Source organism: Poecilia mexicana, unplaced genomic scaffold (assembly GCF_051168715.1).
Source record: "Poecilia mexicana isolate PSO_F unplaced genomic scaffold, ASM5116871v1 scaffold_2, whole genome shotgun sequence".
Taxonomy (NCBI): Eukaryota; Metazoa; Chordata; class Actinopteri; order Cyprinodontiformes; family Poeciliidae; genus Poecilia; species Poecilia mexicana.
This window is the reverse complement of record NW_028263371.1, coordinates 29,169,877-29,186,932: the sequence shown is the minus strand read 5'-3', so window position 1 is coordinate 29,186,932 and position 17,056 is coordinate 29,169,877. Positions and strand designations below refer to the sequence as shown.

The window sequence follows — 17,056 nt, the reverse complement described above, 5'->3', positions numbered from 1 at the left end:
TACATCAATACATTTCCATGACAATTTATAAGCCTCAGGAAAGTCAGTTCTTTCCTCAGTTTAACCTAGAAGAAAATGAAGAAAACGCTCTTTTATCCCATTTGTTCTATGAAGTATTAGCCTCCACGACATCGTCCTGCAGATTCAAAAGAGTTCAAAGTAAAGTTGAGAAAAATCAAAGCCAAAGCCATTGGTCCCACTAAAAACTGACTTCTTATTAAGCGGTAGCACAGACCACTCTTGTGCAATAATGTCCTTTAACTCTGTAATGCTCTAGTATTGTGTATCCATGGTATTCTAACAATTTGCAACTTGGGGAAGGGTTTGAAATACAAGGAGAGAGCACAGAACAAGCCTGGCAGATTTAGGAAATAAGACCTCAACTGAGAAGAAACTACCAAATGACTTTGCAAAGTCATTTATTGTAACCTGAAAGAGGAGAAACTCTCTTTCGGGCTGTGCACAGGAATGGACGGCAAGGCTGCATACAGAGAAATAACTCCACTTGTCCAGAAGAAATGCAAAGGTACAGGTTGGGCTTCTTCAGGAGACGAATTGAAAATCACAGCAAACAATTGGAGGCTGTTATCCAGCAAAAAGACACATTAATATCTAACAGAATCAAAGGAGTCAATCAGTTTGATCTGGTAGTTTTTGTGGGATAATTTCATTTTAAAGCAGAATAACATAATGTAAATAAGGATATTTGTGAAAAATGTGGAAAAAAATATATAAATCTGGTCTTTCAGTAGTTGACCTGCTGATCACCAATCAGAGTAAATTCAAATACCTAATTGATTGATGAATTTTTAATTTAAGCATCAGCTAAATTCATTTTTACATTTTTTTTTTTACAATTTATATCCTTTTATATTGTGTTCAGATTGAAGGCTGATGTCATTTTTATGCCTTTTAAATTACGTTTTGCTAGGGAAGATAGCACTCTGGTATCTCAAATGACAAAGATGAACATTTTCTACATGTTTCCCCTTTCTCTGTCCAATACCAGCTGGGAACAAGCTGCTTATTCATTTCAATTTAGACTTATTTCCAATAGACACAGCGAACAGCACAACATATGTAAAGGAAAAGGGATTTTTTTAGGTTTTTTTATCCAGGTATTATTGGACCATTCATTAAATCATTATCATTATCATTAAATTATACACAAAATCTTACCATTTTGTTAGTGTTTATGTCCATAATTTATCGTAAAATACCAGAAATTAGTCGATATGCATCAGTTAAGTACATGGCAATGAAATAATGTGTCTACAGGTGTAACCTGGATGTACATCTGAACAAAACAACTGCAACAAACTGTGCCTCCCCATGTACTAAATAAAAATAAATAGCATGCTCAGAAATGACCAAAATGAAAATATTGCATTATTTATGATTCCAAATACTGAACATCAGGTACTTTAATAATCTATTTCCTCTATGTAAATTATTTTTTAAGTTTGAAGGGGGTAGGGGAGTGCAATAAAGAAATGATTTAATTTATTTAACTATAGCAAATTACTGAATGATACATCCTATAGTAACATGGTTACTATAGTAATAGTAATAACCTCTATCTGAACTAGTTTTTTTGTAAAACTGTCTTGTTTCAAGGAGAATCTCCACAGGCTTTTAATTCTTTGAACTTGTGAAGAAGATTTTCAAGTCAATCAATAAAAGCTGCTATTCCGCCAAACAAAAGCAGGTTAAAAGCAAGGTGTAATTATATATTAATATGGTCATATTTTCAAGGTTCACTTGTAACTGCGCAGTCTGTCCTGCTGTACTTCTATGTTGCAATTTATCGAGTGGCATCCTTGAAGAGCCTCGACAGTTTCCAAGTAACTCATTTATTCTCTAGTTACTAGAAAATATACGTGTTTGTCACGACTCGCATGTTCTACCATCTATTCTCTGTGCCTCTTCTCCCTCCTTTCATCTGCTCGGATGTAGACGGGTCTCGATCTGTCTGAGCGCCGCACGGTTCTGTGTTATGAATGGAGATGCACACCTACGTACACAGACATGTGGCTGACACACACTGCTTGATTTGTACAGAGCACACACCTCCGTGTTTGCTGAAAACATCCTGTTCTGAGGAAACATGCGGCGGTCCAGACAGATTGGAGCTGTGTGAAGAAATGAAATGACAGGACTACAGCGTTCAAAAGGGTGTAAGTCCTCTATCTGTGCCACAGCACTGAAACAAAACCCTGCATACTAGAGAAAACTTGTGAGATGGACCCTGGACTCTAAAGACAACCCATCAAAATCCCTCTTAATAATACTAATACTAATACAACCAACTCAATGCTGTTGCTAATCTGACTAAAAATACAGTTATGCGTAAAAGTTAGTCGAGGTGAATATTGACTGTATGGGTAACTAAAGGTTCCTTAAATCACAGTAACATAAAAACGTAACCAGAATCAAATATAGCATCAGGATTATTCAATTTGAGCTGGAAGGTTAATTTCTGGAGTTTTATTTAAAGTTTGTCTCTAAAGGTCAACACTAATTATTCACAACCATTAATGGTGACCGAGTTGGCTATTATTAGAGAAAAATTGTTTATTTCCTCTAAGATGCAGGCTACAAAATCTTTTTAAATGAATCAGATTTGAGTAAAATTCATGTTAAAATTCATGTAAAAAGAAAACAACTCTTAACAGATTAAGAGTCAAGAGTTTAAGATAGCTTTTCACAAAAGGTGACTTTGTGTCCTTCAGCAACAAAGAAGAAGCTGGTCTTACTTAAAGAGCAGCAACATGAAGATGAAGTGGATTAATTTAAATAGCCTCCCTATCCAGGGCCTAATGTAGGAATCCATTTCCATTTCTAATGCTGGCGGGTAGGTGGTCAGCAAAACTTCAGGTTTAAAAAGCATAAGGGCAACAGCTGTAATTGAGCCTCTGTAATTATGCAGACAGTGCACAACACACATATTTGCATAGTGTAGGCTACAAAATCAATTTAACCTCAACAAACACAATATGTGTGAAAATAAAACAATTTTATTGACGTCTCTTTTAAAAAACATCTTTAAACTGATATATTGATTCATAGAAATTATCAGAAAAATTCAATAAATTCTTTATTTTAGAGATATTTTGATGATACATTTATCACAAATTTATTCATCTTTTTCATTACAATTACAACTTATTGAGAATTATATTAGCTACGTTTCCATTCTAGTCTGTGTCTTTCTACGTGGCTCAAACTAATTCACATTCAAGGTTTGCACAATTTTTAATAAATGTATGGAATATTTTTAGCATATTAATTAAAATGTGACCACATATTTTTGTCTAAATAACTTATTCATTGTTATCAGAATTTAATTAGCTTTATTGTGTTTTCTATGCAACGTTCAGGTATACTACTGTGCTCTACTGATTGTATTTGCATATTTATAATATCCTACATGGATGAATACTTCAGCGTCATTAACACACTGATTCTTAAGGATAAAGGTTGGCTACAAATATAAGCTAAGGCATCTGAATTTACTCTATTAATATCAATCTTCTCTCATAACTTTCTCCAACTCTGGATGTGAACGAAGCAGCAGCAGGTGCAGGACCAACAGGCGTGTGTTGCAAGAGATGCGCACCAACTTTGTTAACAAACTCAATTTCCTCTTTCACCTTTCTTCTCACACGCTCCCACCTAACACCCAGGGACACACAGTTGTCTCCTTTCGTCTCATTCACACACGGTCCCAGACTCATCAGCACTTCTTTTCCCCCCACTTTCCCCAGCATGCTTCATAATTATCACATAGCAGCTCATTGCACACGGCGCCATCTGTTACTCGGACGCATGCGCACTCCGACGCAGCAACAAGGCGCTGCCAGATGCCGTGGATTTTGAGTTAATAAAACCTCGCATGCGTGGCCAAATCTGCAGCAACTGTTTTAAATAAAGGGGATAAGGAATTAGCCCTAAAGAAGTATTAATCTATTATCACAAAGCAACATTCTCATGCAAAAACATTATCGCAATATAAATACTCTGCGTTTAAGCTGGAAAAGATTTGACTTCTTTTTATGCCAAAATGAGAAATCATCTGTAGCCCAAAGCATATTTTACATTATTCCGTGACTCCGAGGATGATGCTAAAATGTATTCATGACTGAGAAAGAGACAGAGCCTTGATGCACTGGAGAAGATGTGCTGAAGTGGTTGAACACCATGAACTTTAAGCCAAACTTTCAGGATTGACTGTGACACATTTATGAAGAGGCTGGATGGGGCTGAATTAACTGGAAAGTGGGGATGTGAACCACAGCTGCACAATAAAATTGTGAAAAGATCTCCATCGCAATATCGCTGTTTATCCTAAAAAGACTGTTTGGAGTTCAAGAAATTTTGGAGAATATATTCCAAGTGTTATGAACTTGCATTTTTAATGCTAAAGTAATATTCAGCCAGCTGTACAGAGTCCCTTACACTGGACTGCATGTTTGTTGCAGAAAAATACATTTTTGTTCAAAGTGCCTTGTAAAGTTAATTAAAGCCACTTGAGGAGTGACCCAAAGACTGTTCTTAATACAATTTTCAATTTTTTACAATTCCATGATTTTCTTTCAAAAAAAAATCAGACTAATTAAAATATTGCATCCTTAGTTCATTGCTATGCAGGCAAAAACTATTAACATTATTTTTTTATTTTATTTTTTTCTGTATTTAATCTACATTGTTTTGACTCGGGAGTACTTTTGACAAACAATTTTGTTTCTTAATTGAATTAAGGTCTGGACTTTGACTAGGACATTCTAATGCAGGAGCATGCTTTGACTAGACCATTCCATTGTAGCTCTGGCTGTCTCTTTAGGGTCATTGTCCTGCTGGGAGCCTTCTGCTGCCGCAACAATTTTCAGAATATTTCCTAAAAATTCGGGGAACGACGCATTAGTTTCCCTTCACTTCACAACTCGAACTTTTAAATTATATAAACCAACAACCGTATTGAGGTTTAAGGTTGTAACGTGAAAAAAAAGTTGAGAAAGCTTCAAGAGGAATGAATGCTTTTTCAAGACACTGAATACGTCCGTCCCATTGTATCTTATTTTTACGCCTACATTGTGTACTTGTCCCTGGGATTAGTTGTTTTTGCTCATGTTTCCCTCCCTTAAATTCAGACAAAATGGATAAAATGAATGATCACTGAAAGCATAAAACACGACTCAGCTGCTGGGACATAAAGCAGAAAGAAAATGTTCTGACTTCTGCTAGCCGACACCCTGCTTTGTAACATTTTTCCTTCCAGTTGGAAAATGTGTTGCCCTATCCCAAACATTTTACAGAAAAGACCACTGACAAGTGCTCCTTGTTTCTCTGAAGTTAAAGGCACTGCGGCCTGATCCATATCGACATCCTGTCACCTCCACCATGCCTCGATCGGGCGGAGGAAAAACTAACCCAATTTGTGTCCAGTAAACAAGTAGTTCACTTCATATGAAGTATAAAAAGTCAACAGCAGAGCTGCAGTTCATTTGTGGAGGCGCCCTCGTAACGGTTAATGAGCATCTCTCCAGCCTGGCCACGCCATCCTTACCTGCCAGGACCGACAGAGCAGCCAATTAAACATCAAACCGCGCTGACATCAGGATGAATTAGACCTGCCGTTGATGATTTATACATTCGTTATCATGGAGCTGCCAGGACACCAGTCCTCGAGCTGGAACACAAACGTTCTCACTTTTCCTCTCCGTGAGCAGCTTTGGAGGGGACTTCTGCTGTGTGCAAACGGAGGGACTCCCCCTCTTCAATTATTTACAGGAAGCCCTCATGCATCTGTGACTTTCAGCGACAGGCTGAGAAAGCCCAGCAGAGCGGCGCAGAGCGCCGTTAGTCCTCTTCCCAATTACTATTTTCTCTTCCTCTCATCCCTTTACAAACAATGTTTCCTCCTCTCAATCCTTCCTGGTTCTTGTCCAACTCCCTCATCTGTTTACATGGTTTTCTTTTCCTCTTTCAAATCTTTTCTAAAACAGTTTTCACCCTGCTTTTTCTTTTCCTTTCTCACATACAAACCTGCTCCCTCTTCGTACCTTTGTTCCTCTCAGCTGTCATGTTCGTTTCCCTCATTTAACCTCTTCCCCTCCCGCCCACTTCTATTCCCCCGTCCCCTCAATCACCTATCCTCTCATCTCATCACCTCTTGTCCCCTCTTGTCATCTTCCCCCCCAAAAAAGAAAAGAAGGGGGAGGAAGGAGGGATGAAGCAGGAAGTAAGGGACATCGGTGGATGAGTGTGAACTCCTTCTGAAGAGTCAGCATGGAAATAATTCATATTCTGCTCCATCTTACCCACATCGCAGCTCCTGTACCTCACCTTCCCTCTGTTGTTCGCTGCTCTGCTTGCTCTTCACCTCCTCCCCCACCTCTATTTCTCTGTCAAACCTCGTCTTTCATACTGCTCTCCCCGTCTCCTCAGAGTAATTTTGCTTTTGATTTTACCATTTTCACATCTGCTGGTCTTTGCCAAGATGCTTCTGGCAAGGACACCGAAACACATCGCTGTCAAATTCACTCAAACTGAAGGAATATTTGTCATTTAGGCAGATTGACAGCCTCAGTGATATTTTTTGTTGTTGTTGTTGTTGTTGCCGTTTTCCTGATTATTAATGTCAAGTAAGGTCTTGACTGTTGTTTGCTACTTACTCGTTAATTTTCTAAAGTCTAAGTTTTATACACATTTTTACCAGGGATGCCACTAAATGTGGAAGGTGCTGCATATGCATTGGGAATAATGTCATTTTAACTGCTTACATTATTTTTTCGGATATTTGGATACAACATTTTGTAAACTAATCAATTTGTTACAACCTTTGTAAACCCTTATTTGGTGAACTAAATGAGTTCTAGTTTTCGTTTGAATTCAAAAAACAAGAATATAAAACATTTTCTGACATCCAATAAGCCACATCCCTCCTTTGGAAGCTCAGGTAGTTTCCAAATGTCTCCCACCTCTGATCACAGCTGAAGTCAACAGATGCATCATCTCCGAGCCCCACTGGCCAACAACTCACCCTGGTGGATAAAGCCGGGCCGATATTTCCGTTTGTGTCTAATTAAAGTCCCCGAGGGGACCGCAGCGCATCTAAAACCAAGAGGTACCAAACGCCGTTCTTGCCAGGGCTGAAGACGACAGCTGTGATGGCGGACGGCGTCCGTTAGCAGCTTCTGATAAGCCTGTCTGCGCGTGTCGCCGGTGCGCTCACCGAGGAGTAAAGGTGACCCTCTCCGTTCATGGCGATGTAGAGACCCGTCTTGACTGATTGGATGGCCACGACTCTCAGACCCACAGGAATTAGGTTGAACAGAGCTGAGGACAAACAACACAAGAGGAATTAAAATGGAAACTTGTGTTTTAGATGCATTAATGAATGTTGCTGCATTTTATATTGTACTGTCGATCGATTAAAAAATGTAATCAGATTAATCACACTCTCGCACTGTGATTAATCAATATAGTTAACTTTGTAACCTTGAAATGTAAAAATGCACATTTTCATTTAAGAAAATGTTTTACTGTCTCAAATCAAACATCTCAGTTTTCCATGACTTCATATTCAGGAAGAAGTCATTTTGTTTCAAATGTAATTCAGAAATGTTAAATTGGTTGTGCTTCGGTGGAATATTACTTTGGTTTTACCCAGAAGTCCATTGTGGTATTTTTTTAAGAATTGCTTTGGTGCTACAGGCCTTTATTTGGCAGTAATCAGACAGGAAGCGGACAGAGCGAACGATGGTGAGAGACTTGCAGCTAAGGAACCGAGGACAGGAGTCGAACTCGCATTGAGGTCTTAAATCCTCTGCACAGGGCATCCACTCTAATCACGGTATTTTTTAAACTAAAACTTTCCATCGAGCACATCAGTCTGACTCTCCTCACTCGTCTTTTCACTCGCATTTCCCAGTCTGTATTGTTCAGCACAGTACAAGACCGTGTAATGCCCTGCTTTGAAGTTACCCTCTGCGGTAGAGAGACTTTTAGGTCAAAATAGAAAAGGTGATGCTATTAATCTGCATTTTGCAATATTAATACGTTAAACATTTTAGATTAGTCACATGCTGCCCTAATTTTAAAAGAACATGAAAAAAAATCAGACGGTTTGAGACTTCACTAAACAATCTCAACTAAAACGGGACTGAGGTTTTCTGATTGGTAGAAAGCATCTAATCATGATTTTTTTTAAACGTAACAATAGAAACAAATGTGCTTCACAGGTGATGAAAAAGTCAGGACTAGTCCCATCATTAGTTAAAATTATTTCTCTTTTCTTTTATGTCTGGCCCATTTTAAGTCCAGTTCTGGGTGGATTTAATGGTCTGTGTTGGGTCATTGTCATGTTTCAGGGTCCAGGTCTGTTTCAGCTTTGATTTAATTATTATTTTTCTACAGATAGTCTCACATTTTAACCCTCTGATATCCAGTAAAACTCATCATTCTGATAATGAGCTGGAATAAAAACATAACCACAGCAAAACCAAACATTCTGTACTTTTTTTTTTTTTACAGAATGTTTAGTTTATGCTTCCATGCTCATCTCCCATGAAAGTTAAACTCATGCAGTCTTTTTCAAGATGTGCAGGCATGCATGTTCGTATCAAGAAAGAGTCTGCTATGCATCTAGCAATGACATTTTAGGGGTTTTGGACTCTTCATATAGCCTGTTCAAGTCTTCTTTCAGGGTGAAATTGCTTGAACAGCCACAGGTGGCCATGTTGGAAGTTGTTTTCAGCACTTTTTAAATCCCTCATCAGACCCCTAAGCTGCTTTAATCTCCTCTCTGAAGGCCTCGGAGAGCTCTCTGGGTCTGTTCGCTCTGACTTCAACAGTTGGAAGAACCAAACTAAATATCTCAGGTTAAAACTGAGCAATCATACTTTCATATGCGGTGTACTAATGTTCTCCATGTTTCTGTTAGGACATAAGAGGGAAGAAATGTGTGGTTTTCTAATTTATTCCACATGAAAAAGTATACAGTTTTTCTATATTTTACTTCAAATTATCTCTTTTGTTTAGTTGTATTTCTTATTTATAATACCTCAATGCCTTGGGATTGTCAGAAGTGACCCTATTTTTCTGTCCCACATGATACTTTGACAAAGCTAATTTAGACTTTCTGACATTTTAATATCACTCACAATTCATTTAATTTAGAAAGAGGCTCAGTAGCTCATAACCCCTGCAGGTCAAGTCTAAAGAGCAACACTGTGACGGTACAGGAACAGACAGAGCTTTGAACTGCAGCCATAATGTTTTGAATTATCTTGTGTCAGTACAAAAACTGCATCTTTTTTTTTTGTAACCCTCTTGACAATGGCAGAAGTAATTCTCATAAAAAATCTAGAAGAGGTCATGAGTTGTTGAGTGATTTTCATGGCTCAAAAGAAGAAAATCGTAGAATCTTTCTTTTTAAACAGAGATATGTTTGAAGCGTTACAGCAGCAGCTTTGGAAATAAAAAAGAGAAACTCATGTAAGAGAAACCAACTGGTCAGAATCTCTAAAATCTCATGTTTTTCTCATCATTAAACACATCGTGCTAAGCTACTAGGTCACCCTAACAGCAACAGCCATCAGTGTGGAACTTGTAAATGTGTGAAAAAGACTCAAAGTGTGAAAATATTAATATTAAGCTGTTAAAAACAAAGTCAGGAGAGAATGCAATAAGGTATCTTAGATAAAACTATGTTGAACTCAACACCAGTGGTTCATTCAGGCTGCAACTTAAAGAGAGTCAAAGTTTAGAAGACAACAGGAAGGCTACTCTGGTATCAAAGCAAGGTTGGATTGTTTCTACGTTTGAGCTTTCCACCTCTGTGACAGAACATGCTGGATTCAGAAACTCTGGTAGACTTTTGAAAGAGTCAGTGCAAAATGCATACAGAGACACAGTAATGCTAATTGCTCTAATTACTAAAACGAGATGAAAGAGAGTTTAAAACTTGGATAAGTGCATCTCGTCATTCATGGAGGCGGTTTCTTCATCTGTTCCTGGTCAGTTTTAGCATCTCAGTGCAGTACTTTAGTGCATTGATGAGAATCATCCCACATGAAAACCATTGTCTTCTTCAAAGATTTTTCCACTTCCACTGGGTTTGGGAGCTGATTTATAGTCCATCTTGAGCCTGAAAAGGTGCAACTTGCTCATCTGTAATAACACCAGTACATACCAGTAAGATTTACTAATGTCTCAGTCAAAGTGGAGCTGGGTGTTCAGACACACTTATATCATCAGTCTGTAACACCTTTAAAAAAAATCTGTTTTCAGGTATTTCTTGGTCCAGTTTTGACGTTTCATCTCATGATTCTCGTTCAGTAATGGCCGGGTTTCAGTCTTCCCCGTCTTGGCAACGTCTCTGAGCTCTGAACATCTTGTTCTTCTGGGCTCTCCAGGAAGGTTGCGGTTCCTATTTTTTTCCCTTCAATACATTTCTTGCATCCCTGTTGACTATTTTTCAACAAAATGCTTGACAGTTCTGTGCGCATGGCAGAACATTTTGACACAAGAGGGCAGAATCCCTTCGAAAAAAGTTGGTTACAATCTTTTTTTAGAGTAGAACCTGCCTGGAAATTATGCACAACACATTTCACCTGATGAGCTTAAATCCAATAAGGATTCACGTTTCCACAGATTGGAGTTGGAAAATATGATTAAAATGTTCACTTGCCTAGTAATTGCACAGGCAGTGTACTTCAGCTTGTGGAAACCCTTATATCCTCTCTAAAAATGAGACTACACATCAGATGAGGTGCTAAAATTAGGGAAAATGTCGCGGGACATTTTCAAATAAAATTGTGGGGGCAGTTTAACTCTTCTGCTTTGTTTACACACAGCGATGCAAGAGAGGGATGCTTAGCGACGATGTCTTTCTTTATCCTCCACCACATTTCTTGTACATTGTGTACTTTGTTCAAAAGAGGTATTCATTTTCAGAGATTTTCCACATCAGTCTGACTAGATGAGGTGCTGAGACCCCTTTTAGCAGAAAAGCTTTGAGACACAACATTAAAAATGACATTAAAACGTTGTAATTTAGCTGTCTGTTCATCTGACAGACTGAAAGAAGAGAAACATTCAGCGTTTAAGACACACAAAAAAAATACAAAACGATGACGGGCAACTGGAGAGGGAGCAATTTTTGTTCTAAAGTGCTAAAACAACAGGATCTTTCTTCTGTTCTAGTCGACTGTTGTTCACTGCTTTAAGCAGCTTTTAGTGCCGAAATCTTCTTATTTTGCTGGAATTTTTGGAAAAATAAAGAAGCACTATTGATATGTGATTTATAGAAACTAAATACAAGCTTCCCCTTATCATTTCTTTGCAAGTCAAGTCTCCAACAACTGAAATAAACATTTCCTAACTCTGCATCGCTGTATGTTAGGAATCAAACCCTTTCTGTTTGTCCTTTGGCCTAAATTACCACATGAACATTAAATAATTATCTTTCGATCATTTTTATTAAAGGGTATGTTTTAACACTTAATGCGCTACACAAAAAATTGATGCAGGTAGCTAAATATTATTTTTGACATTTTCAAATGTAATATTTACAGAACGTAATTGCATTCATAGATGCAATTAGAAATATGCATCTATGAATGATTGAGTAAAAAGAGATTAAAAGCTGGTAATGTTGAATTTAATAAATTAGAGGGTTTTCTTCTCTTCTCTTTGAGCCAGAGGATTTTTAATAATATTTGGAAATCATAAATCTACATTTAAGACACTTAAAAATAGATATATTAATTAATTTGTGGCTTTCTGTACATTTTCCATCAGCTGTGCCAATACATTTTGATTAATTTCATGCAAAAAACCAAGAATATAAATATATCCAAATAAGACACGGTGACTGTGAAAACAGAGAATGTTTGTTTGTTTTTGCAGTCAAGAAATGATTACTACTGCTGCTCTCAGTCAAGGCTCTAAGAATTTAACGGCATCCATTTTCAATGTTCGAACAAGATGGAAGAAAAATGATGGATTGTTATTTTTTCCATCATGTGAAGACTCCAGCAACATGCTAAAAAAAACAACTTCACAAAACACAATGAAAGAAAAAATATTACTCAGTACCTCATATTTTGCTGGGATTTAAAGTAAAAAAAAAAAAGTTGTCCTATTTGGATACAAACAAAATAGGGAAATTCTGGGAATTTTGTTTGATTTAGACCCTTCATAAAAAGAAAAGTGTACAAACTGGTGTGTAAAACTGATAAAGTTGCAGAGAGTCGACAGAATATAAACAGACGGACTGAAGATTTTGGCCTGACAGCAACGCCAACGTGGGGATGAGTCCTTGGACCTGTGATATTGCTGTTCAGAACGTGATTTTCTCTCAGCGTCAGTAATGAAAATACTCCAAAAGCTGACTTGTAAATTATCCATCAGTAACTCCTGTCTGACGGCTGCATGTAGGAAAAAAAAAACTACGGAAACAATTCCCTGAGAAACCACTTTAAATCATTCATTACCTAAAACTGAGCTATATCAATATTTACACTGAAATTTTCAGTCCAGGCTGATATGACTGACTGAGTGTATTTCGATCGTAAATTGTAACAGGGGCACCTCTAGCTTCAGCTAACTGAACTTGATGAGGCAGTTCTCTTATTTGAAAGGAAATAAGAGAACTGCTGCATCAAATTAAACCATTTGGTTTAATTTTCATCATATTAGATACATTTGGAGAGTTGTTCAAGTATCACTGCTGATGAATATCTGGGCCTTGAAAGAAATATTTCACTTTGCTTTTTATTCCAACTTTTTTCAGTCTCAAAATACTTGCTTTAATTAAATCCATTGTTCCCATGAAACACACATTCCTCTGCCTTATATTTTAGCACTCAACATTTACTCAACTTTAATTTAGTGCACACTTTTGATTAGATTTTACATTTTGTGCTCACACTCCAAATATTACTAAGAGCTCAATCTGAGTCTGAAAACTAAATAATTTGAATAAACTTTGTCAATTTTATCAGTAAAATTGCTCAAATATCCATATTGCTCAGTTATGCTAGATGCTTGCTAATAGCTACAAAAAGCTTTTGATCAAGGTGCAACGTGCTAACCAAGTGTCCATTTGATGGTATGTGTATATTTGAGTCTGAATACATATTTTTAACCAAGTTGGGTTTAAAGCAACTCCATAATAAATTCAAACTTGGGGGGAAAAAAAACTCATTCCAGCTTTTGGTTTGATCATTCACCCTGAAAATAAAACAATGACTCAAACCAATCACTAAAAACCCAAAGTTAATAAAATTTGTGCCCAAGACCAGAACCGAATTTGATTATGTTGGAACAAAAAGTCAAACAACCTCATCTTTTAGAGCTAAACTGGCCAAAATGTAAAAAGACTGACTGATTGATTGCTTGTTTTTTTAATCATCTTCTACGAATGCGTGTTTGTCGTGTGCACTAACAGGAGTTGGTGCTGTCATCTTTGGTCCCGTCCAGACTTCCATCCTGGCCCATCTGGAGATAGAAGCCTTGCCTGCAGAACAACCTGGTCACTATGCCCTTCAGCTGCGGTTCTACATGCAGAGAAACACAAACGAGACAACAGATACCGTTATTCACACTTCAAAAAGAGTTTGAACCAACTTCAAGAGGGACTTGGACTCTAATGCACAATGCCATCCTGGAAGCACCATGGAGGGCACCTTTGTGATAAAACACCTTTTTAAAGCAGCACAATGTGACCACATGCAACCTCCTGCATCCTGAGGGATTTCCTTTGGAAAGCCTAGTCAAGCACATCCAATCCATTACAGGATTCCTGGACTAATCCGTCCTTCGTGGTCATTGTTCCACTTGAATAACATTGATAAATTATTTCTGAAGCTTTGATGCTAAAGTCCAGCCTCGCAGCAGTTTTGTACATACCCAGCAGGCCTTGTGATTGTATAGTGTATTGATCTGCAGACAGGGGTATCTGTTCCTTTATCACAGGGTGTGAACGTGTGCAAAAAAAAAAAAAAGGAGAAATGGGACAACCTGAAATTCTTAATCCCTCTTTCCTCAATGTAGGAAGGGCTTTTCAGTGTTGAAGGAAGAATTGGTGAGATTAAAAAAGTGCGACGTGACTGAAATGTGTGTCTGTGAGCTAATTAAATTAAGTGGAACAGTAAAGTATTGGGGTTTAACCTCATCTGCACTGAAATTATAGTCAGATTTATATCAGGAGAAAGTGGTTAACAGTGTAGAAACCCTGAAAACAATGAAAAGTGAGACTCAAACAATTTTTAGAGGAAAAAAAGGAGAGCAAACTCCGGCTGCCAGAGTCAAAGTAAAGGGCACCTTGAATGTATCTCAGAGAAATAATCGACTTTACTAATGTAGCCGCGTCTGTTGAGACGCTCTCAGAATCACGATGGATGAGAAACGACACATTTCACATTTTAGGAGATCCCAAAATCATGAAATTCAGATTTATAATGATAGACGGTAAGGAGAAAATCCAGTCTCTGATTTGTGAGCTTCTGATTAGATTTTTGTCTTTTTTTAATCAGCAGGTTTTAGATCTTAGTCTGATTTACTGTAATCTGAGTCATCCTGATCTGAGTCATCGATATTTTACCGTCTGGCGTAAAGAAATAAGCAAAACAAAACAACACCAAACGGAAAAGACGTACACCGGTCACCTAATATGGCCGCTCGCCCAGATGCATGTGACCACGCCCGCGGTCTCCTCGTGAACCCCACCATCAGTGACTCTGCAGTTATAATAATGAGAGTGGGAATCCCCTTTGAGTGTGCGAGAGACACAAGGTGAATCATTGACGGTACACCCTCTAACGCACAGAGACAGAAAAGAGCTGCGATTGACCCAGTTTTTTTCTGTCTTTCTTTCAGGAGGGGCGCGAGCCGAGCGTGAGGGGTGTTTTCCGTCTTTGAGGGATCCATCTTGTGCAGCAGCAGGAGGAGAGAGGAGCGGTGATGCTCAAAACCAGCACTTCCACTGCAATTCCCAGCGCGCTGCTTGGCGTGGAGCGTGGTGAAGTCAATAAAAAAAATATGAAGAATAGTCGATTCATCCAGAAAATGCACATTAAAAATCTTAATCTTTTTTTTTAACCTGTTTTTATTTGGAAATTATGCCAAATTATTGATATGTCCATCTCACCACCAAGAAAGAACTAAAGCAATGATACAAGGACAGACAGAGGGAAAGAAAGAGAAAGAGGAGGGTCAGAAGGATGCAAGAGGGAGGATGAGGAAGGACAAAAAAGAAGGACACAATGCAGGGAGAAAGGAAAGGTGCATGAAACCACAAAAACACACGGGAAAAAGAATGGAAGACATGAAAGGATGGAAAAAGGAAGGACAAAGGAACAAAGAAAAGAATAAGAAAGACTGAAAAAAAAAGAAAGACACAAGGACAGGACAGAGGAAAGAGAGAAACAAGAGAGGAAAGGATACAAGAAAAAGGAAGGAATAGACCAGAAATGATGCATGGAAGAAGGAATGTTCAGAGAAACGATGAAAGGAAGGAAAAATGAAAGGATCACCACAAGGAATGAGACAAGGAAGGACAACGAGGAAGGAAATGACATAAGAAAAAAGGAAAAACACAAGGGGAGGAAGGATAGAACAAAGGAATGATATGAGGAAGGAGAAAAGGACACAAAGAAGGACAAAACATTTAGATAGATGGAAATCTTACAAAAATGTCAATTGTATTTAAACACCATATTTGAAACAAAAAAGTTTACCAAAGTGCTTCAAAGCATTAAAAAAATCAGCCAAATAAAATAAACTAAATGACTAGGATAAAAACAAAATTAATGACATGATCAAACTAAAAGTGAACTCGAGTAAAGACAGTAAATTTTCAGGCAGGATTTATCAAACGGTTGCAGAACGAATATTAAGAGTCAGATTCCCTCTGTTCTTCAGTCGCAGTGCGCTTCTGGAGTTATACGGCTCAAGCAATTTAGTTAAATCAATTTTTAACTTTCAAGGCAAGTCCAAGGAATAAAAGAAAAATGAAATCAACAGGAAGGTATTTTCATACTTTTTCAGATGTGGAAAAATGCAGAAATCCAGTTACATTCTCTCCCAAACTGTAAAATTGTCTTGTTACATAATGCATCATTAATAACATTATTAGGAGGAATCATAAAGGATATTTCTGTTTCAGAGACACATCTAGCTCGCCCTCTGGCTCTGTTCAGATCCCTGGGTTTTGTGATAAAGATAAGTATAAAAATGTTTCAGGCTTGTTGTTGTGACTCAGCCAACAGAAATCTTCAAGGCTACACAGTTTCAATATTAAAAAAAATAAAAATAGAGGTTTTCTTAGAGTTGGTTTGACGTCTTAGCTCTTGGCTCACAGCGTAGTGGCCTCTCTCCGCTGAATATTAAACTTAATACATGGCAACAATATTTTTTTCCTCTCAGTGCCAAACTGGAAAACAAATAAAACTCACAAATAAACCTGAAATTGTTGCGAATCCATTTATGCAGACGATGACTAAAACACTAGTGGAAGATGAAGTAGTGTGTAATTGTCTTGTTTTGTGGTTTTATTACATTTATTACAAATAAAAATGTATTAGATCCTAGCTGGTGGTGGCTTTAGTTGCAAACAGAGTTGGTAACTTAAATTGAAAATATAGCTGGTAGCTTAAGCTACCAACTGGATTGAGCTGAACTCTGTGGTAACTTAAAATATTTTATTTTATAACCAAATCTTGACTCTCCAAATGTTCCTCCCTCACCTGCCTGCTGTGCTCCTTGAGCTTCATGAAGCAGCTCTTGCTCGCTAATTTTCTCTAACAAACCTTCGAGGCCTTCGCAGAGCCGCTGGATTTATGTTGAGATTAAATTACACGCGGGTCAAACCATTATCCACTTTTTCTTCCACTTCACAACTAAGCAGTGTTTGCTTTCGGTCCATCACAAAGGAGATGAAATTCGAAAACGTTTCAGCCGCGTAGATGTTTTTCCAATGCTCTTTTCAGGAGTCCGCAATGGTGTGTGTAATGAGAACACAAATGTTGCACGCAGTCCTTGCACTAAA

The 17,056-nt window shown here is 37.8% G+C and overlaps 1 protein-coding gene across 2 annotated transcripts in view; it reads right to left on the bottom strand.

The window, feature by feature from the left end:
• LOC106905396 (fibroblast growth factor 14-like) overlaps nt 1-17,056 on the bottom strand; it is a 49,286-nt gene that overhangs the window by 7,892 nt on the left and 24,338 nt on the right. For both annotated transcript variants that reach the window (XM_014970236.2, XM_014970242.2), the window contains exons 2-3: nt 13,455-13,565; nt 7,235-7,338 (exon numbers count right to left, since the gene is read on the bottom strand). In XM_014970236.2, the coding sequence (XP_014825722.1) occupies nt 7,235-7,338; nt 13,455-13,565 (215 nt within the window). The remainder of the gene's footprint in view (nt 1-7,234; nt 7,339-13,454; nt 13,566-17,056) is intronic.